This window comes from Carlito syrichta, unplaced genomic scaffold, assembly GCF_000164805.1.
Source record: "Carlito syrichta isolate Samal-C Ts95f unplaced genomic scaffold, Tarsius_syrichta-2.0.1 Scaffold310671, whole genome shotgun sequence".
Taxonomy (NCBI): domain Eukaryota; kingdom Metazoa; phylum Chordata; class Mammalia; order Primates; family Tarsiidae; genus Carlito; species Carlito syrichta.
In genome coordinates this window covers 220,899-243,000 of record NW_007254767.1, presented here as the reverse complement: position 1 = coordinate 243,000, position 22,102 = coordinate 220,899, and the positions used below count along the sequence as shown (strand labels likewise).

Below are 22,102 nucleotides of genomic sequence, written 5' to 3'. Positions count from 1 at the left end.
AATTCTCCCAGTTTTTGTATTGTGCTTTTGCTTATTGTAATTGATGTTCTTTGATATACAGGACTTCTCATTTTAATTTGTGGTTTTTTATGGTTTACATTTTGCATGTATGTATACCTTGTTTAAGAAACTCTCTACTTTCTAGAAAGCATAAAGACAATCTCTTAGATTCTTTTCAAATTTTAAAGGTTTTATTTTCACCTTTAGGTTTTTAAATCTCTTGGAATTTTGTGTATAAAATGATATAGTTATTAATGTAATTTTTTTCAGCATGACCAACCAGTGGTATCATCCCTGGTTAATAAATAATCCATTGTTTCCACACAGTTCTGCATGGTCATCTCTATCAAATATCAAGCTTTTATGTGAGGGTGGGTCTGTTTCTGGATTCTCTATTCTGTGTTCGTTGTCTATTTCTATCCCAATTTCATGTTGTCTAATTTAGCACATATTTATGATAAATGCTGATATCTTGTAGGTAGTACATGTTGCTCCCATCATATTCTTCTTCTGAATTATCTTGAATATTAGCCCTTTGCTTTTCTCTATACATATTAAAATTGCTTAAGAAGTTATTGTTTTATATATTATTAAACACAATATGTTTCAAAACAACGTACTTCAAAACAACATACTGTATGTGATATGTTTTTTCTCAATTAAAAAATAAAATTTAAATATAAAAAGAAGTAACACACACAGACACACCGTGTATGTATATATGTGTGTATATATATGTATGTATGTGTGTGTATATATTTATGTATATATGTGTGTGTGTGTGTGTGTGTGTGTGTGTGTGTATGTGTGTGTATTTATCTTGGAACTGTATTCAATGTATAGAGGAACTTAGAGGAGAATGTCTAGGTTTGTGATATTTAGTCTTCCAGTCACCAAACAGGGAATGCTTATTTATTGAAGTTTCAACTTACTTATTAGAATTACTTTCGTGGGATTTTCAATAATTTTGGGGGGGAAGGATAAGTAATACATTTACAGGTTTACCTGCTGGTATTAATTCAGAATTTTAGCATGTTTTATTGGAGTATTAATCCATTCTATGGCATCTCCTTCAGCATCTTACAGAAGTAGAAGACCTATAGAGTATTTTTGCATGTGTTTTTTTTATACAGCATACAGATGTATGGTCTCTTTATGTTTGTTTTCTCTGCCAACCTAGATATACATGTTTACAAATGATACATGTCTATTTTCTTTGCAGGTGGAAAAATGTTAATCAGTGAAAGAACCTATTTTTGGTCAGGAAGAATTTCACAAAGTAGGTCTGAAGAGAATTTGATTGACATGGAAGCTGGAAACCTCCCCCAAAATTGCAATATCACAGGTACTGGAATTTATAACTGCTGTAATTTGTCCATGTTAGTATATCAGATCTGTTATTAGTAATAATTGAAGATCTACCTGTGAAAAATGATTCAGAAGATTAAAAAATTATAATATTCATGTTATCATAGAAATAGCTACATAGAAATACTATACATAGAAATAGGTACACATTATCACATAAAAGATGTACAAAATAAAATAGCACATCCAACAGATTATAATAAATATTATAAAGAGGAAAAATTTGCTAATAAATGAATGGTGTATGCAATAATTCTAAAAAATAAATTTTGGGGCAAAAGAGATCTCTAGGGGTTGGTTAGCATAAGACATTTTCATGGAACATAAAAGAATTGAACTGATCCTCAGTGAAAAGTAAGTTTTCTGAGAATTAAGGGTAACTGGATTAAAGAAAACTATAAAAGTAAGAGAAATACCACTTTTATTTTTCAAAATGTATCTTCTAATTTTAATATATAACACTTAAAACTCATTTCAATTGAAATAACAGTTTTATATTTATTAAAGTCTGATAGTTTACTTAAATTATTTTTTTCAATAGAAATTCTGATAATATGATCGGGCATTCAACCAGTCTCTAAAACAGCACCAGCTTTGAAAAGTGCATAGAATCTTTACAATTATTTACTAAGAAATGACCAAGTGTGAGTTGCTCTAAACACAAACAAATGGCTTCAATATTTTGGGATATATAGAAATTCTTATATTAGAAATGTGACTATTTCAATGTGCTATTAATTCTAAAAATATTCATTTTCCAACGTAATAATGTTTCTAGATCTAGTGAGAAAGTCATTCTCTGCAAAAAGTTGTTCTCTGAAAAAGTTTAATGAATTCCTTCAATCAATAATTTCATTCATGGTCTAATTTTTAAATGTTCATTTTATGAAGGTTCACTTTTTATGAAAAAATTTCAATGTTAGAATTATTCATTACAAAGTTATAGACTTATGTAAGAGATTAATGATGGCTGTCTGTATATTGTTTTAAAAATTATTTTTGCTTTTAGATGTATTTTATATTTTCTATATGTTAAAAATTTTCTGGAAAGAAAAACATTAAATTAATATTCTGGATGTAATGAGACCAACTAATCAATGTGTAGAAAAATATGGATAATTAAGTAACTGAATTATTTTGTTTGTTCAGAGATTCGATTTTGTGAATGAAATATAAAATAATAAAGCATAAGCACAGGTTGGTCTGGGTCATCTTCAAGAAAATGTGTTAAATATATTGTTGTCAAGTGTCAAGCACTTAGTTGTTTAGTGTATAAATTATCTCTTAAGTTAAAATTTAGTCCTGAATTTTTAAGACTTGGAAAAAATTAATCTTGGTTATATCCTAGAATGCCACCTTATTTTTGTTTTGTTTTGTTTTTCTTTAAATAATAAGAATGCCAAGACCCAGACTTGCTTCACAATTGGCCTGATGCTTTCGCCCTTCGTGGTAATAATACTTCTAAAGTTACAAATCCATTCTGGAATGAACTGTCTGCTTCTAACCCATTTTTGGATGACATAACTCAGCTAAGAAGTAATGAAAAGAGACAGAATATTTCCATCTTGAAGGAAGATCCTTTTCTTTTTTTAAGAGAAGTCGAAAATGGAAATTCTTTTGATTCTTCTGGTGATGAACTTGATGTTCATCAATTACTCAGGAAGTCTTCCTCTAGAAAATCTGGAAGATCAAAAAGTGTTTCAGAACTTCTGGACATTTTAGATGACACAGCACATGCCCATCAGAGTATGCATAAGTCTGGTCAGATTCTAATACAAGACTTAGAATGGCTTAAAGATGACCGGGAGGCTTATAAAATGGCTTGGTTAAGTCAACGCCAACTGGCCCGCTCTTGCCTGGATCTGAATACGATTAATCAGAGCCCTGGATGGGTGCAAACACAAGTTGCGGATATCACCATAGTTTGTAAATTAAACCACCAAGGAGGGTCAGTACAATTACCTGGATCAGATATCACTGTTCATGTGCCCCAAGGTCATGTAGCTGTGGGAGAAATTCAAGAGGTGTCTTTAAGAGCTTTCGTTAATCCTCCAAAAATGCTTAACCATAATCTTTCATGCACTGTAAGCCCACTGTTGGAGATCATGTTAGGCAACCTCAATACTATGAATGCCATCTTGCTGGAGATGAAAATTGGGGCTGAAGTGAGAAAGGATCCTTTCAGCCAGGTCATGACGGAAATGGTTTGTTTACACAGCTTGAATAAAGAAGGCCCTTTCAGAGTGTTAAGCAACTCCTATATTTAAAAAGACACCATCCAAGTCAAGCTCATGGACTTGAGTCAAGTTATGTATCTAGTGGTGGCTGCCCAAGCAAAAGCTGTTCAATCACCAGCTACAACCATTTGGGATTATATCCACAAAACCACCTCAGTTGGAATTTATGGACCCAAATATATCCACCCTAGTTTTACTGCTATCTTTACAGTTTGTGGACACAGTTACATGCCAGGAAGGCTGACAATCTCTGATATTAAGAAGGGTGAAGAAAAGACATCTCCAGTCGTATTTCAGCTCTGGGGAAAGCATTCATTTTTACTTGAAAAGCCACGAGATTTAAGTATTTCTGTTTTTTCATGTGATCCTGATTTTGAAGTAAAGGCAGGAGAAAGGAAAGAAATTAAACAAAAGCAGCTGGAAGCAGGCGAAGTGGTTCATCAACCATTTTTATTTTCTTTAGCTGACCACAGAGAAACACACTCATTTGCTTTTTGTGTTCAGGTGCAATCTCCCAACGGGAAATCAGTTGCACAGTTCTCTATCACTACTCCTGATCCAGCCCCAAACCTAAAAAGGCTCTCAAATCTGCCAGGTTGTTTGCAGAAGAAGGAAATCAAGTCTGCTCCTTTATTACCAGAAGTACTTGTCAAATATCCCACATTTCAAGATAAAACATTGAACTTAAGTAACTATGGGGTAACTCTGAAGACAGTACTAAGACAAAGCAAGATTGATTACTTACTTGAATATTTCAAAGGGGACACGATAGCTCTTCTTGGAGATGGCAAGGTAAAAGCCATTGGGCAGTCTAAAGTGAAAGAATGGTATGTGGGAATCCTCAGAGGTAAGATTGGACTTGTGCACTGCAAAAATGTCAAGATAATTTCAAAGGAGCAAGTAATGTCTATGACAGATAGTGTCTTCACAACTAGGAACCTTCTTGAACAAATTGCCTTGCCTTTTAAAAAACTAACTTATATCTACTCAGTTGTGTTAACCTTGGTGTCAGAAAAAGTTTATGACTGGAAAGTGTTAGCTGATGTCCTTGGTTACTCGCATCTGGCACTAGAAGATTTTGATCAAATGCGAGCAGAAAAAGAATCAGAAAAAGTTTCTTATGTTGTAAAGAAGTTAAAGGAAGATTGCCACGCAGATAGAAATACAAGGAAGTTTCTTTATGAACTTATTGTGGTGAGTACTTCTTCATCATCATAATTTATTTACCACAGAGAACTTTATTAACTTGACAATATATATGTATATACAAATATGTATAACCTAATGTACGAAAGGAGAAATTTTTAAAAACTAAGCAGTCTTAAACACACTGAAGCCACTAGCAAATATAGAGCATTTTCACATAATCATGTAATTGGTTTCTTAAATTTGAGATTCAATTGGGATTTTCCCAGAAAATATGTTCCTGATAATCATCTTTTAAAGAGAATTAATGTTTCTATTTATGCTGTGTCTAACAGTTAAGAGATTTTTTCTTTTCTCCTCTCAAATATTTAGACAACTCTTAAATTATTGGAGAAGCTTCATAACATGGATGCAAATAAGAGCGAACTAAACAAAACTAATTTGGCCATTTCTAAATGTCAACTTCTCCATTTCTTTTTAAAAATGGGTCATCAATATTCTTTACATTAGCAATTTAATATCCTTCTTATACATGCAATGTATCACAACCCAAACAATGATATTGGTACTTCTTACCTTAATCCTCATGTTTTAGGGCAGGCGCTGCGGCTCAGCCTATAATCCCAGCACTTTGGGAGGCTGAGGTGAGAGGGTTGCCTGAGTGTGGTGGTTTGAGACCAGCCAAGTCAACTTGGTGACACCTTGTCTCTACAATAAAATTACAAAAATTAGCTGGGCATGATGGCTTGCACCTGTAGTTCCAGCTACTTGAAAGGCTGAGGCAGAAGGATCACCTGAACCCAGCAGATCGAGGCTGCAGTGGCAACAAGAGTGAGACTCCAATTAAAAAAAAAAAATCCTCATGCTTTAATAGAATTCTCAGAGTTAAATTTTTTTCGGCATGGTATTTGACCCAGTGGAAGGCTCAGTGGACAGTTATAAAGAACTGTTTTGCCTTTAAAATAGAATTTCAATAATTTTTGAAAGTAAAATAATTGAGAGCATATTTCTAAAAATGGTTAAAATGTGATTGTATAAATAATAATGAAAGTAAATACTTCTCTAGTACTTTCTATGTGCTTGACTCTATGTCAAACACTCTATACACATTATCTCATTTAATTATTATAACAACTCCAGAGGGTAAGTATAGTTGGGTATCTCCATGTTACATATGGAAGAAACTAAGACTTAGATGGTTAGATGGTTTGCCCAAGGTTTCAGAGTTGGTTATTGTTAGGGATGGAATTTGAAATTTTTTTGGTTCCAAAATCATACTTACAACCACTATGACTTCTTGAAACAAAGTTGGGTGTGTATAAAAATGTTTGTGTAAGTACTGTATGTGTGCTTCTGTGTGTATTAAATAGCATCATAACTGTGGAAGACTAGTGCCCTATAGAACGTGAGTGAGATTAGACAGGCAGGTGCGTACAAAGGAGGAGCAAAGTTTTAATCTAGATGCAACAGAAGTAGAAAACATTTGGAGGGAAAACTTAATTGTGATATGAACACGAATTTATATAATCATGATATTATTATATCTCCCTCAATTTTTTTATGAATCTACAATGATATAGAGAGTGTTACAATGTAAAACTCTAATATCCACTGCTAAGTGAATGGTTTTGTTATGGTGTGCCCAGTTCTCACTTAACCTGGGTCATGCAGTCATTGGAGGGTGAATGTTAGAAGCTGCTCCACCTGGTGGAGGTTGCACTTCCCTTTTGCAGTGGCTCATGACCTCTCATAGCTCATGTTCAGTATCCACCTTCAAAGGCCTGAATTGGAAAATTGCTTTCTTTTACTCTTTTAGTGGCCTACAAATTACATTGACCAAATGGTCTGAAAGTTGAAACCTGGCTGTACCTGCACTTTGGGGGTTATGGTAATTAAGAGTATCTTGAGTGGCTAACTAGGCAACTTGGTGGCGAGCCTTTTCAAGGGGGGAGCCCCCAAAGGAGCCCCATGGTGTGTACTGTGTCTCAGAGGAGCCTTCAGGATTTCTGTATGAAGAAGCTTCTGGCTATCTGACTGGAATGCGATAGAGTGAACGGTATAGAGTTTTCTTTTAAAACTTTCTTTGCATAGTAAGTGTACAATTTTTTCTTGGATTGTATATTAATTTGGAATGGCAGGAAGAGAGCTGATAAAGCTGAAAGGGATTGTAATGTCTTAATCCTTTAGTCATCTCTAGACACTGAGACTGACTGTCTTTATATACTTGACACCTGACACTCTCTCAAGCACTTCAGCATCTGTTTCAATTTTCATACTGATAAGGGATTAGACCAGGTGGAATTACCACCCTAGTCATTTAAAAAATTATTAAATAGAGATATTGTGTGATGCTTCAAATGTCCTATTCTTTGTGGAGCTGGATTTTAAATTCAGTTTTAGGACTCCAAGGGCAGCTATCTTTTCCCTAAAATAAGAAATTGGAATATTAAGTGGTAAACACACTCCACAGTTTACCAAAAGCACCTACAGGAGCCTGTTGGCTCAGTATTGCTTCTCACTGGGGCCCTCACTCCTCAGTGTAAACCTATGTTGCAGTATAGTCTATGTACAAAAACCATGGGTAGTCCTTCTAACTGTACATGTCCATGAGAACGAGCACCCTATGGACTTTAATAGCTGTCTTCCTTGGTCATTCATTTTTACTTGCTTAATATTGGCATATAGATCTTATATGTGCCATTAAATAATGAGGGTCTACCAAACATGTTTACAGTAGGCCGCTTATCTGTGGTTTCACTTATGGTTTCAGTTACCCTCTGTCAACTATTGTTGGCAAATAGGTGAGTACAGTACAATAAGATATTTTGAGAAAGAGAAAAACAGACAACATCCACATAATTTTTATTACTGTCTATTGTGATTGTTCTGTTTTTCTGTTGTTGTTAATCTCTTACTGTGCCTTGTTTATGCATTAAACTTTATCATAGGTATTTAGGTAAGGGAAAAGAAATAGTGGACATGAGGCTCAGTACTATATATGGTTTCAGGCATCCACTAGGGGTCTTAGCATAGCCCCCACCCTCGCAGACAAGGGTGGGGGCTATGCTTTTTGCTTATTTGGACAGAGATGAAATATAGATAGAGATAATGCCATATTTTAAAATTTTAAATTAACTTTATTTTTTAAAATTATAAATTTTAATAAATAAAAAAATAAAATAATACTAATTTTTAATAAATAAGTTATTACAAATTTTTAAATAGCAAGGCAAAACAGAAACTTGTTGACTTGTTTGAAACATGCAAGATGAGTGGCAAAGCTCAGATGTCTAATAAAGGAAGAAAGAAAGAGTTTGGTGGCTTTCCATTTTGCACTGTAGAAGACTAAGTGTTTTATCTTTAACAACTTGTGGTTTATATTTAACACAATTATATTGGTGATAAGGGGTATTATTTTAGATTTATAAATATCAATTGCTTTGTTTAAAGTTGAAGGAGTGTCTTATTTTTTATGCAATAGGCATGATCCTGGCAAGTTCTAAATCACATTTTGGTGAAAAATAGAATATTTACCATCATCAGTTTGTTCATTGTTTAGAGAATTCTGTAGCCAATTCTCTGGTAAAACAAAGCACTATTTTTTGTGAATAAATAGTCAACCCTGGAGTGATAAATTATACACTGCTGGAACCCCAGAGTATCTTTGAAAGTGTGTAGTTCAACTTCCTCCTTTGACAAATAAAGATATTAAGATACATCTTAAATAAATGTATACTTAAGGTCCTAGTCACTGAGTTTGACTTGAATCTCCCCTAATTCTGATTTAGTTATGTCCACCATGGTTTGCTTGTTGCATTTGCTTAAAAGTGAACTCATCGTTTGAGTTTTAGAAAATTCAATAATATGTGTAGTGATGAAAGCACCTCTGTTTTTAGGATATATAATGAAAAACCTAATTTAAAGAAAAAAGCCTAACATTATCTGCTGCTTATGATGTGTGATTGTTGCTGCAGGCTCTGCTGAAGATGGACTGCCAAGGGTTAGTAGCACATCTCATCCAAGAGGCTGCTATTCTGACTTCAGCTGTCAAGCTTGGAAAAGGCTGGAGGGAACTAGCTGAAAAGTTAGTGCGACTCACAAAGCAACAAATGGAGGCATATGAAATTCCTCACCGAGGAAACACTGGAGATGTTGCTGCTGAGGTAAGATTTTGTTTGCCTAACTTAATAGTGAAAAATTGCAGACCAAGTAAAACAAATGTAAATCACACCTGTACATAGTCATGAATTCATTGCAGGGAGTATCCAGGAAGATCCAATAACAGAAATCCTTGCCCTAGGAACCCATTAATACTGTCTGAAAGAAACACTTCTTCTTCTTCTTTTTTTTTTTGAGTTGGAGTCTCACTCTGTCGCCCAAACTGGAGTGCAGTGGCCGCTCATGGCCACCACAGCCTTGACTCACTGGTCTCCAGCGATCCTTCCGCCTCAGCCTTCCGAGAAGCTGGAACTATAGATGCATGCTACCACGCTTGGCATTTTTGATTTATTGTAGAGATGAGGGCTTGCCAAGTTGCCCAGCTGGGTCTCGAACCCACAGGCTCAGGCAATCCACTCACCTCGGCCTCCCAAAGTGCTGGGATTACAGAGTGAGTCACCAAGCCCAGCCATAACACTTATTATTCCTAAAAGACATTGAGAACCGCTGGGTGTGGTGGTTTAAGCTTGTAATCCCAGCACTTTGGGAGGCCGAGGCAAGAGGATTACCTGATCTCAGGGGTTTGAAACCAGCCTGGGCAACTTGATGAGATGCCATCTCTACAATAAATCAAAAAATTAGCTGGAAATGGTAGCACACGCGTGTAGTTCCATCTACTTGAAAGGCTGAGGTGGAAGGATCGCCTGAGCCCAGCAAGTTGAGGCTGCGGTAGCTGTAAGTGTACCACTGCACTCCAGCCTATGTGACAGAGTGATACTCCATCTAAAAAAAAAGACATTGAGAACCTTTAAATACTGATGTTTCTTCTATTGGATTTCATATGAGCACAGCCTTTGATCAATGAATTGATTAAATTGGATCAATAAATGGGAGGGCTATAAGATCTTGAGGCATAGAACAGGTACATTTTGAAAGGAGGAGATAGGACTAAGTCAGGACAAGGGAGGAAGATATCGTAATAAATATTATCAGCCTCAGGCATAGAGTTAGTAATTTGTGATAATTAATGCTGGATGACAAAGGCATTAAGAAAAAGGATGTGTGGAGTTATTGGTAATGAGAGAAAGAAAGATACCTAAGAATTTCATTATCTCCTTCATAATTCTGCATACGGTAAGAACAGTAGACATCAAATGCAAAATGATGACACTTAGTACAAAGTAAATATTTACCATGCAAATATTGTTTTTATCAACATTAAAACAAATGTATGCTGCTCAGCATAAGTTAGATAAATATTTGTTCCAGATTACCATAAAGAAATGTGAGTCAATTTTTACTGAATTAAATAAAAGCAATCCAAGAATGAGCACATATAAAACATCCTGTATCCTTCTCTCCCATGAATGTAAGCATTTTGAAGTTATAAAAAATATTCTCTTTTGTCATTTGTTTCTCGGTATAGAGCTATTATTTTTTGGAGAAAATTGTCATACTTTGAAGCAACTCTTCCAGCTGGGTGAGCAGGACAAAACAATTTTTGCATGAAAAGTAACGAGTCAAATCAAGCCAGCTGAATCCCAGCAGCTGCAGTGGAATTGTCAGCAGGTGATTTCTGACTTCCTGGAGCCTGGCCCTTCAGCAAGGACTTCTAGAAAAAAAACTCTTTAGCCAGGAGCAACCAGGGACTGAGGGCATGTTTCCTCTTCATAGACTACATTTATCTCCTAAATTTCCAACCTAAATACCTAGTATAGTATCAGGTGCGGTACACAGAATGGACTCCAGTGCTTACGGAATGAACTGCAAGATGGGAAATGCTTAAGGAGGAAGAAAGAACATATTATGAGGGATATGCTGTTCTGATTCTGATGTTTCATTAACTGATTAAAAATTGTCTAATTGAAAGCAGGACTGCCTTCTTCTTTTCTTAAGGCTTTGCCTTTGAAAGAGTTTTGTAGAGAGTTATTTATCAGAGAATTATTTATCCTGTCAGCCTCCTTAAGCATCTGGCTTCTCTCTAATTGTGGTTGTTTATAGTTTAATCTTCCCCCAGATCTTGATGAAGGACGGCAAATTGTCTGCTTTTCCATTATTTACTTTTGCACAGACCAAATCATCAGTGACTAAGTCGTTGCCCGAGGCTGATTCATACACAGAAAGGAAAGCCCCATAGGTATCTTTCTGTGGGCTGTAGTTCAACTTAATTGTGATTAATATTAATAGTAATCATTCCATCCATGTTATTAAATACTTAGAAAAATACAATGGCCTGAAGTCATTCCAAATAATTTACAACAATCTTTACCTATGAGGCCACTTAGCCAATGGGTGGGTATATGCTAATTTCCATCCCCCTAAAGAATAGCTGTGCATTTTTTCCTCTTTGGAAGAAGATGATTGTTAAATATGATACAAATCAAGTAGTTGATTTCAGAACACACTGATATTGGTTCTGGTAGCAGGTGCAGAGGGAGAGAGGTGCATTTGGCTAGGGAGAGAACCAGGTCTGGCAGTTCCTGTGTGCTTTTTGTTTCCTGCATCTCATCTCCTCGGAGGACACCCTCTCCCCAAATTGCCCTCTATGTGTGCCAACACCTATAGTCCAGCTCTTCCACTCACTTTCTCTCCTTTTCAGCTTCCTTCTCTTCTTTTTGTTCTATTTGAATTGTAACTGACAGTTATCTACCACTTACACTGTGCCAGGAACTGTTCTGAGAATATTACACAAATTGACTTATTTAATCCTTTCAACAAAAACTTGCAGGGCAGATGCTCATATTATCTAAGATATAGAGAGGAGGGAGAGGTAACTTGCTTACGTGTAAGACCTAGAATCTCATCAAACCAAGTTTGGAGCAGAGACCATTGACTTTGAGGTCCATGCACTTGAACCATTACACTCTGCCCACCACTCCAAGATGGTGGCCAAGTCACAGAGCAAGGAAGTGTGATCAGGGATAAGGGATTCAAGAAACTCATTTCATTTTTCAATTTGTCTTCTTTTCAAGCCATGTTATGATATGGCCAGATTTGCCTCAATATCTTTATCAAGTCTCAAACTGATTAGTGAATGAAGAATATTAATAATATATTTGACAGATTTTAAAAAATATCTTAGCCATTTCTTATTTTTCTCTAAAAAGGAGAAAAAGCTCCCTATAGAGACTTCTGAGAATGTCGCTTTTTAAATCAACTATATCCTCAAGTTAAATTTGAAGAACTTTTCTAATGATATTGTAATTGCTACATTAAGAACAAAAAAACAACAACTCTAAAGCTTGGAATCTGATTATAAGCAAAATACATCTTTGTGAGTATATCTTTTGAAAAAAATAAACTTATGCTCTACCAAGTGAAAATTTATTTCTTGAAAAGGGAATCAATAACATATTAGAAATATAGCCCATTTAAAAAAAAGTTGTATCTTATAAGAGGAGCTGCTGGGGATTAAAGGCTAAGATATTTACAGGTTGGAGGGGAGAGTTTATCTTGGTTATTGGGAGGTGTGGTTGGGTGCGTAAGTTGGGAGAATTGCTGGAGTCCAGCTCTAGGAGAGAGTCAGGGCTTGAGACGAGGAATGGGGAAGCAGTGAAAAAGAAAAGACGAACATGACAGGAATCCTCTTCCTGGGGAGAGCTCAAGACTCTGCCAATTTTTATTCAATTATTACAAGCTTACATAGTTTTTTACTGACCCCCCTCACCCACAAAATGTTACACATTAAATGTTTACATCATGTTTTTTCTTTTGTTTATGGGGAAGTTGACCTTTACAAGTTTCATTTTGTTCCTTCCTGCTACCAGTGATGTAACAAAATACCAGCTGCCAAGAATTTATCAGCCACATCCTGTGACCTCTAGGTCAACTGAATCTCTTCCCTTCGCTATTCTATTTCTTTTCTCTTACTAATCTATTTTCTTAATTCTACCCTTGTATATATTTTTAGCAGCAATATATTGACTTGTTTTTTCTTTTATATAACCACTCTTATCTTACCCACCACAAATTCTTAATACTCTATTTTTTAAAAAATTTAACTTTCTTAATTCTAATTCCCTTATCTATATTACTTGCTATTTTCTTATCACCTATTTTACATTTTATATTTCTAAACAAAACATGTCTAAATCTACACTTATATATGAAATTAATCTTACTTTTAATCCTAAATGTATTTAATTTTAAACCTACATTAAGTATGTAAAATTTTAAGTTTACCTTAAAACTTAATTATTTCCTATTCCTTCTATTACTTATATTTAACTGAACATTTATCTTTTTAATTATAGTTGTTATTATTTAATTCTAATCTTTACTTTAATTTTAACCCTCTTTCTAATTAAACTATAATATTTCTTAAATCAAAAGGCATGTCTGTGACTTGTTTTTCCTGAAAACACCTGTTTTTGGAGATACTCTGTCTCAGTTTCTCACTTCCTCATCAATCACAACTGTCAATGTTGTTACTTATAAAGGATATGAGGAAGTACTTGTTTTTCCTTTTTAGCTAAAGGTTGCAAAATTTGCATTCCCTTGTCCCTTCAGGGGGGAAATTTTTTGCTGTTGAGCCCTTTTTACATTTCTATACATAGATTTACCACTAATTCCAAATCCTTGCATATTCTAAGGGGCACCTTTTTTGCTTCAATCTCACCTCCATTATGCCTATGTATAATTTTTGCTGTCAAATGCCATCATCCATTTGCACATCTATTATCTCAATTAAAGAGGGAATATTCTCAAGCCTATGCATGCAATCCTTCAAAGTTAGGGAAGGTCCATCAACAGGATTCATGGGGCTTTGCCTCCGTCATGGCCGCATTTTACTGGGGCCTTGCTCCCAGCCGGCGTTTTTCCTATGTTCAGGTCCCTTTTATCTTACTTTTACTAGTGATTGTGGCTCCTGGCAGAGAATCTTGAGTGACAACTAGATCTTAGAGGTTAAGGTTCTTGGCTGGATTTCTGTTCCAGCCTTACCATCTGTTTGCCCTAAAACTTTAGACAAATCACTTGACCTTTCTGGGAATCTATATATTTGTTTTGTAAAGTGAGGAGACTAATACTACTTACTTATTGAATGTTTGGGAGATGCTGTGAGATAACATATATAAAATATTTGAAAAATGCTTTGCATATTATAATCATTAAATGCATATTTACTATTTTGATGAAGAGTAAGAGAAAGAGGTGTACTTGGCAACTGTGTAAAATTGAGTGTTTCTAGAAAAGGGAATACAATGTAGTGTTTTTTAGTAATACAGCTGAGAGTGTCTATAGAAAAATGTAAGGAAAAAGTTAGTAATGATTTCAAGGCTTCTCCTCTGAAAAATTGAGAAAAAAGTCTTGGCTGATCAACTTTTTATTATGGGTTTAGCAACGTTCAATTTTCCACGGAATATATCTCTTGCAAAAGGGAAAAGAAATGTCCTTGACTATTATGATTTTCTGACTTACGTGGCAACTTCTGAATTCTGTTTACAGGTTTGTTGAATTTTCCAGTTCTATATCTGGGCTTGGTTCAGTTCTAATCTTGGTACTAAGTTCTGTTTGCTGTTCTTTTGTAGTGAGAAACACATTGACAGTTTCTTAAAGAAGGGAAAATTACTATATGAAAATCCTTCTACTAGTGGTAAAGTGTATAGCGTGATTTCTCAAATCTTCATCATTTGACAACAGATCTGGCACAGTGATATTATTTATCTTGCTATAATCTACTTCATACAATTCTGTAGTTGTTGCTACAAACTTTATTTTCAAAAAGATACTCCATTTTTGGAAATGGTGGAAAAAAGAAAACAAAGATAGCACAGTGATATTCTTGGGGTAACACATTGCATTCCTATGATCCTTGATTTTGATTTTACATTTTTTCTCTCAAACTTTATCATTATGGAACATAAGCAGTAATGAATTTCAGGGAAGCAAAGTTCAGCTAAGTATGAGACCTAAGTCAGCATTTATTACAATTGCTTAAAATGATATATATGTGTGGCAATACTTTAGTAAAATGACCCTGGATTTATAGCCAGAATTTGTACTAGAATTCTTTCCCTGGATAATTGACTGTGATTTCAGTACTTTACTTCAAATTCAACCACAATTAGCGTTAATTGAGCACCTAGTATGTACCGGAAACTTTTACATCCATTATTTTATGTAATTAGCAATGCTTTTATGGCATTGGGCACACTACTTTTCTCCTCTATTTGCTGGAAAGGAAAGTAAGAGCTCAGAGAAAGTTTATATCTTACCTAAGATCCAGGAGATAGCAAGTCAAGAGTCTAGATTTAAACCCAAGATGTGTGCCTTTAAACAGAGGTCTTGCCACTATATCTTCCCTCATTTGTCTTAATATTTACATTGAAAAATTGAACTGGCTCTGGTTTCTTCAAATGTTAATGTTAAGTTCTCTCCACTAATGTATCTTTGTGGTGGAGGCAAGAGGGACATTGATGAGAAGACTAGTAAGAATGCCTTGACCAGCAGGTTTGCCTGCCATGCTAGACTGTTGTAAGATTCACTAGCAAGGAATGGGTCCTCTATCTTCCTCTGGTCCACACTCAACCCCTGAAATCTCAAGTGGTTATTCTCACACCAAATCCACTAACTAGATCTAAGATAACATAAACCTGGAAGAGATCTTGGCAGTCTGCAACTCATTTCCAGATTTTAGAGGACTTAACTTTCCCATACAGACTTTTTCAAGAGAATCTTATGTCAAGTTTTAACCAAGCAGCATCTTCTTTAGGTGAAAATAGAGACCTTGTGATATGTTAGCCTCCCTTCTTTTCTGGAGATAACGGCAATCTTATCTTCAACCATATTTATGAACTTACTAATTACAGGTGATGTAAGACTTACCTGAATATTGTGAACAAAGAACAGAAGATAGAACACATGTAACCATTATTAACAAGGCAAACTTGCCTAATCATTTTTTGGCTAACTGTACTTAAGTTGAAATGTTGCTCCTATTATTTTATGAGGAAAGTAGGTGGATTATTGATGCTTTAATGTGGCAAAATGTAATTATCCAAAGGTAGTTAAAACCAATTGCATTCTTTATGTTATTCCTATTTTATGAGCTAAAAAGCCATAGCTTGCTATGTTCAAATCTGAATTGTTTTTATTAATGCTACATTTCATTATCTAGTATATTATCTGATGAGTATTATTGCTTCTGGGAACAAGCATTCTAAATTTAGAAAACTATATATATATTCTCTATTCCTATTTCATGTATTTTGGCATTCCACTTAGAACTTTTTTATTGCTCCATTACTTTTTACTTTGTCCTCTAATACTGAGAAGACAATCTAAAGAAAAGATATACTCTTCCCACACAAATGCTGGGACTTTGGAAAAAGGCCTAACTTGGTAGGTGAAATATTTACTGATGCTGTTGCCCTTTATGTAAAGAGACAAAGAATATGGATGAGACATGGACAACTCTGTGCTTTTATCAACCTCATGCTTTCTATTTGAGGATGAGCCCAAAACTTCATGAGGTTGACATTAAAAAGTCCATGAATAGAGGTGTGCGAATGCAACCTGTGTATGAAATATTTGTGATAGAAATGAGAAGGCTGAGAGGCTTTGTTTTGTGGTTAGAAATAATTCAACAAAAACAAACCCTCAGAACATGCTATCCTTTAGATCTGTCGAAGAATAAGTGCAGAGTTTCTGCATATCTTTCCTTAATCATGACATCAAGCAAGAGAGGAGGAATTATTTTTAAACACTGAATAGATATAAGATAACGAAAACCTGGATGAGAACTTGGCTGGCTGCAACTCATTTCCAGCTTTCAGACGACTTAATTTAGGTCAGCCTAGAAAATTATTTATTCTACTCATTTTATTCCTTCCAACATTTCCAGAGAAGATGATCTCACTTTCTTTGTAATTGATTACAAAATGAAGACTTTTTTGTGACTCTTTGGGGGTATGTTTTTCTGGATATAACTTTATAGAGTCTATTGTTAGTTAATGTACACCAATTACCTCTTGTATCTTCCTTTGATAATATATATGCTCTTTGTGAGAAAACCAAAATGAAGTTTGATAATAAGAAATGCTGAAGAAATAAAAGTGGATTTGAGGACTTGATCCCAAATATCATATATCTGTTCCACAAAGGACAAAACAACTGATTAGACTATTTAGTGTACTGATGACAGCCGGACTATCATCAGTCTTTGTGGAGGCAAAAGCTAATATAGAAAAAGTTACATTAACTGCAAGCAGTAGATATTTGCTTTCTAAAGGAAAAGAGTTCCTGACACGTAATATTTTGTATCAGTGGATCAAATAACTATTGATTTTCACTTCTGTTATCATGTCTTCTCAATATCTAATGATACTTGCCCTTCTAATTATGTATCCCAACTCCATAATGATTTTTAACAACTTTCTGCATTTATGTTTCCGCTGAAAGAAGGCAACATTTCTTCTTAGATGTTTTATGTATACTGTCTCTTTAATCCTCATTAACCCTAAATTCTTTATCCGGCAAAATTAGGATTCAAACCCAAGTCTCCTTTTCATTGTGGAGTATTACTTTTTTAAAGACTTTTTTCCCTTTTAAAAGTTCCTCTTTTTTTCTACTTCTTCTTCTGTTTCTATCTCTTTTCCTTCAACACTAAACTTTGAAATTTGCATCATTTGTTCTGTGTCTTTCACTTCTTTGATGCCGCCTCATATCTGTAGTATGCCTGCTACAACTCTCTTGCCTGCTCCTACTCTTAACTGCCTTTTCCCAGTTACCAAAGACCTGCTAATTGATAAAAGCCTGGCTTTTCTAATTAGTTGATAAAAGCCTGATTTTTCTAAATTTTATTTTTATTTCTTTTCTTTTCAAGTCAGGATCTCACTCTGTCACTCGGTCTGGAGTACAGTGACATGATCATGATTCTCCGCAGCCTCAACCTCCTGGGCTCAGGCAAACTTCCTGCCTCAGTCTCCTAAGTAGCTGGAACTACAAGCCAGCACCACCACGCCCAACTAATGCTATTTTTTCATAGGAATGAGGTCCTGCCTAGGCTAGTCACAAGCTCTTGGGCTCAAGCTATCCTCCTGCCTCAGCCTCCCAAAGTACTGGAATTACAGGTATGAGCTACTGCACCCAGTCCTAAGTTATTGGTCATATTTCCACATCACAGTTTTTTTGAACTGTCCTGTTCTGTATCTGGTCCTGGTTCAGTTCTAGCTTTGACACTTTTTTTTTAGTTGGATCTCACTCCGTGACCCAGGCTGGAGTGCAGTAGCATGCTCACGGCCACCCCAACATCGACAGAGCCTGCTGGGCTCCTGCGATCCTTCAGCCTTTCATGTAGCCGGAACTACAGCCATGTGCTCCCACACCTGGCTAAATTTTTTATTTATTGTAGAGACAGAGTCTTATCCTGTTGCCCAGGCTGGTCTCAAATCCACAGGCTCAAGCAATCCTCTCACCTTGACCTCGCAGAGTGCTGGGATTACAGGCTTGAGCCTTGGTACTTAATTCTTTTCTTTGATGTTCTTTTGCAGTGAGAAATATATTGACAGTTTCTTAAAGAAAGGAAAAGTACTATATGAGAATTCATCTACTAGTGGTCAAGTACGTAGAATGACTTCTCAAATCTTCATTTTTGAACTAGAGCTCTGGCGCAGTGATATTTATCTCACCATAATCAACTTTGTACAGTTCTATAGCTGCTGCTACATCTTATGGGTATATGTTATTGGTAGTGGGAGGGTAACAGAAAAGAGAAGTCGTCAGTAGCCTGCTGGCAAATGTTGAACAACCCTAACCTTCCAAGGGGGGAAACCCCATATGTCTAGCTTTTACTAACTGTCATGATGCAAAGACCCCTAACCTAGATGATTTTAACCTACCGCTGTGATGTCACTGAACGCGAAGGTGGGAGAAAATATGAACAGTCATCTCTGGGAGGCTTGTGTGAGCTGGCTTTGCAAGCCACCGCATGTCCTTTTTGGATGCTATTTTTTCTTGGCTTTTGCCACATGAAGCACCTGTTTCATTTTCTATTACTCTTACTCCAGTGTTTGTGCAAGTATCTATCTCCCTTTTAAGTTATAAACTTCTAAAAGCAAGAAGGCATGCCATAGTCATTATTTTATTCCTTGTAACAACATTATTTGTAGTGGTAGATACTCAGTAATTCTTGATTTAATAAGTGAAATAATTAATGGACAATGATGTATTTTGAATATTTTAATTGTATTTGTGTCACAATAGTGTTTATCAGACAATAGATTTAATTTGCTGCATTGAGAAACAGAAATTGGATGTAAAATATACTCATATTTTAGCACAAATTATTAAGTTTATCAGTGCCCCATTGTTTTCAGCCCAATGCTTCTGTACCCATTTCTTGCAGATTGTGATTTAGACTCCAGGAATCTCAAATCGGTTTAGGGCAATATTTCTCTTTACATTTTAGACTAATTCAGGTGACTCTTGGGAAGTCTATACACTTTCAGAAGTCTTAATTAGGGTCCAGGACTCAGCAATCTATCCAAATTTCTCTGACTTGCAAGAGCTGGCTATACAGCTCTTGATCAGTACAAATTGCCAAATGTGAGGCAGTTTGTGGCTCTTGGCCTAAGTGTGTGAGTAAACGTATCGTTAGAATTTTCCTGAAGCTATAGTTTCTAATTTCTGCATCACCTGGGTGTATTTCCTTTTCCTAAGAGCACTGAGAAGCTGCTTCATGGTTGAGTGTGCCGCAGGCCTTTTCTATACATAGCAATTCACAGTGCTGTGGCAAGACAGACGATACAGAGCTTTTCTAATCAGGAAAGCCAGTGGGGCCATTTCGGTTGCTTCTGACTATAAAGTTACTTGAATCTGCAGAGTAGTGAACAACCCTGAAATCTTCCATTTTTAATTCTTGAAATATATCTGTTTTTTGCAAAACTTTATGCTAATCTACTACACAAATCTCCTTGTTACCAAAATGCTCTAAGTTGCTGCTATCATAAAATACATTCAAATACATCTTTTATCAGACTCAGTCATTAAGAGACTAAAAACAGTCTTAGAAGGCTTTAGTCATAAACACCACAATTTTAAACAATACCTGACAAATAGGAAAACAGTGTACCAGTTAGTTGAGCATGGGGGACTTTTAAGTGAAAGCAAGATAGAATATTGGTCCCAGAGCTTTTACAGTCACTCAGGGTATACCCACTATACACAAATCTACTTGTTTAGCAATTTTTTTGCAACTGAACAGCAACAACCAAGGTAAAGTCTGACAAAAAGATTTTGTTATTATGCCTCAAATCATATTCCATCGTTGAGCTGCTAGTGGCAATCTGTACTTTGAGAGGTTTTGTTTCAATGTAGGTCTTCAGAAATGTAGAGGATGCCTCATTTAAATTCTATCAGTGATAGAGATCAAGTTATGAATCTTGATGGTGAGGGTACAGCTTATATTTTAAAATCTGGGATAATTTCTGTTGCTACATCATCCACATTGATGTATATGATATACAGATATCAAATAATTTTGGTAACTATCTTTCACTCTCTACCCTGTAGAATTGAGCTTTGTCAAGAGAGATGAGAATAGGAGCATTCATAGCTCCCAGAAATGCCAATTTGGACAAATAACATCAAGTTATCCTTTGAGCCCTCTATGTGGATTGAGTCAAAACATAATGAAACTCCTTACTTAGGTCTTTAATTCTTTTGACTTCAAACTTAGACTGTATGAGTATATTGGAAGAGGGTGAAAATTATATCCGAAGGCACTATGTCATGTGATATTACTGTTAATGGAGGTTCTATTTTGAAAGGACAATTCTGCATAATATTTAGCTCAGAGTCTGTGTTCCTACATTTTGCAAATGATAGAATCACAACTGAATTAGTTTACTGAACCCAAAAAAGAAGTTAATAATAAAGCTTACAACCCAAATAATCAAGATATAAGTACATGATTCATTTTGTGGTTTTCCTAGAGAAAATTTATTATAAGCTGTATGTCTGTGTGTATTTTACAATTTGTCTTATTTGGTCTGCCTTTGTCTCTATTCTCTCTGAGCCTAGTTGCCTTGGTTACCATTACATACAGGCTTGTATGTGAAGCTTCTCTTTGACGTACATTTATTTCTATGGAAACAATGACATCATTGGTATGAACAGGTGCTTAGGGAAAGCAAAATGAAGAAGCATTGAATATTGATTTTTAGGGGGCCAAAAATATATCATTCAAGTAATATTTTAAAGTAGAGAGGTATATTTTTTATTTCATTTTGACTTGATCATGAAACTACAGTTTTGCTTGTTTATTATAGACTTGCTTGAATAAAATCACTTAAAGTGCTAAACATACTGTATAGCTCTTTATTGTGATATGTGGTGTCATAAATTTCATCATAGATAGGCATAACAATAAAGAACATTACTTTAACCTTAAAAGTCTCTTGGAGGGTGAAACGTTTTTCTTTATGTGTTATCATCAAAAAATTATGCGAGAAATTTTATATTCGCATAAAGGCAATGAGCAATGTATGGTTGATGAATCAACAAAAATTAAAGCCCCTACTTGTAGTCATTGTTTTAAAAATCTCTAGTTTTAAAAATACAGAGATATGCAGAGAACTGATAGTTATTAAAACGTCTTTTCTATGGCATTAAATAACTTCATGTATAATTGGTATTCTATTTTTTAAAAGTCATATGAGGCTTTTACATCTTTTTTTAACATCTATTTTTCTCTCTGCTTTACTTCCACACTATTTCAGTCTGATTTTTTTTCTTTATAGATGATGTGGAAACCTGCCTATGATTTTCTTTATACTTGGAGCGCTCACTATGGAAATAGCTACAGAGACGTGTTACAAGACCTTCAATCAGCTCTGGACAGAATGAAAAACCCTGTGACCAAAGAGTGGCGAGACTTAACTGGAGCTTTAATACTAGTACACTCTTTAGAGGTTTTGAGAGTTGCTGCATTCTCCGCTTTTGAGGAAGTATAGAAATAAACGATATGTTTTTGATGGAAGGGAAAATCGTAGAGGGAGAATGAGGTGTGTGTGTGTGTGTGTGTGTGTGTGTGTGTGTGTGTGTGTGTGTGTGTTTGTGAGAGAAGAGAGAGAGACAGAAATCTCCAGAAGTATTGTGCTATTTTTCTTCATGTTTTTCTGATGAAACACGGCCTAACATGATATTAAAAATGGGTTTTTACCATTAAACATGTATTTTTGTGTATGTTTTAG

At 35.3% G+C, this 22,102-nt stretch overlaps 1 protein-coding gene across 1 annotated transcript; it reads left to right on the top strand.

Moving 5' to 3' along the window:
* The first annotated feature begins 1,228 nt into the window (after nucleotides 1-1,228).
* Nucleotides 1,229-21,862, top strand: MACC1 (MACC1, MET transcriptional regulator). The gene is given in 4 exon segments (XM_008068399.1): nucleotides 1,229-1,345; nucleotides 2,764-4,799; nucleotides 8,726-8,914; nucleotides 21,650-21,862. Coding segments are annotated over 4 exon segments (2,553 nt in total). The 5' UTR covers nucleotides 1,229-1,230.
* The last annotated feature ends 240 nt before the right edge of the window (nucleotides 21,863-22,102 follow it).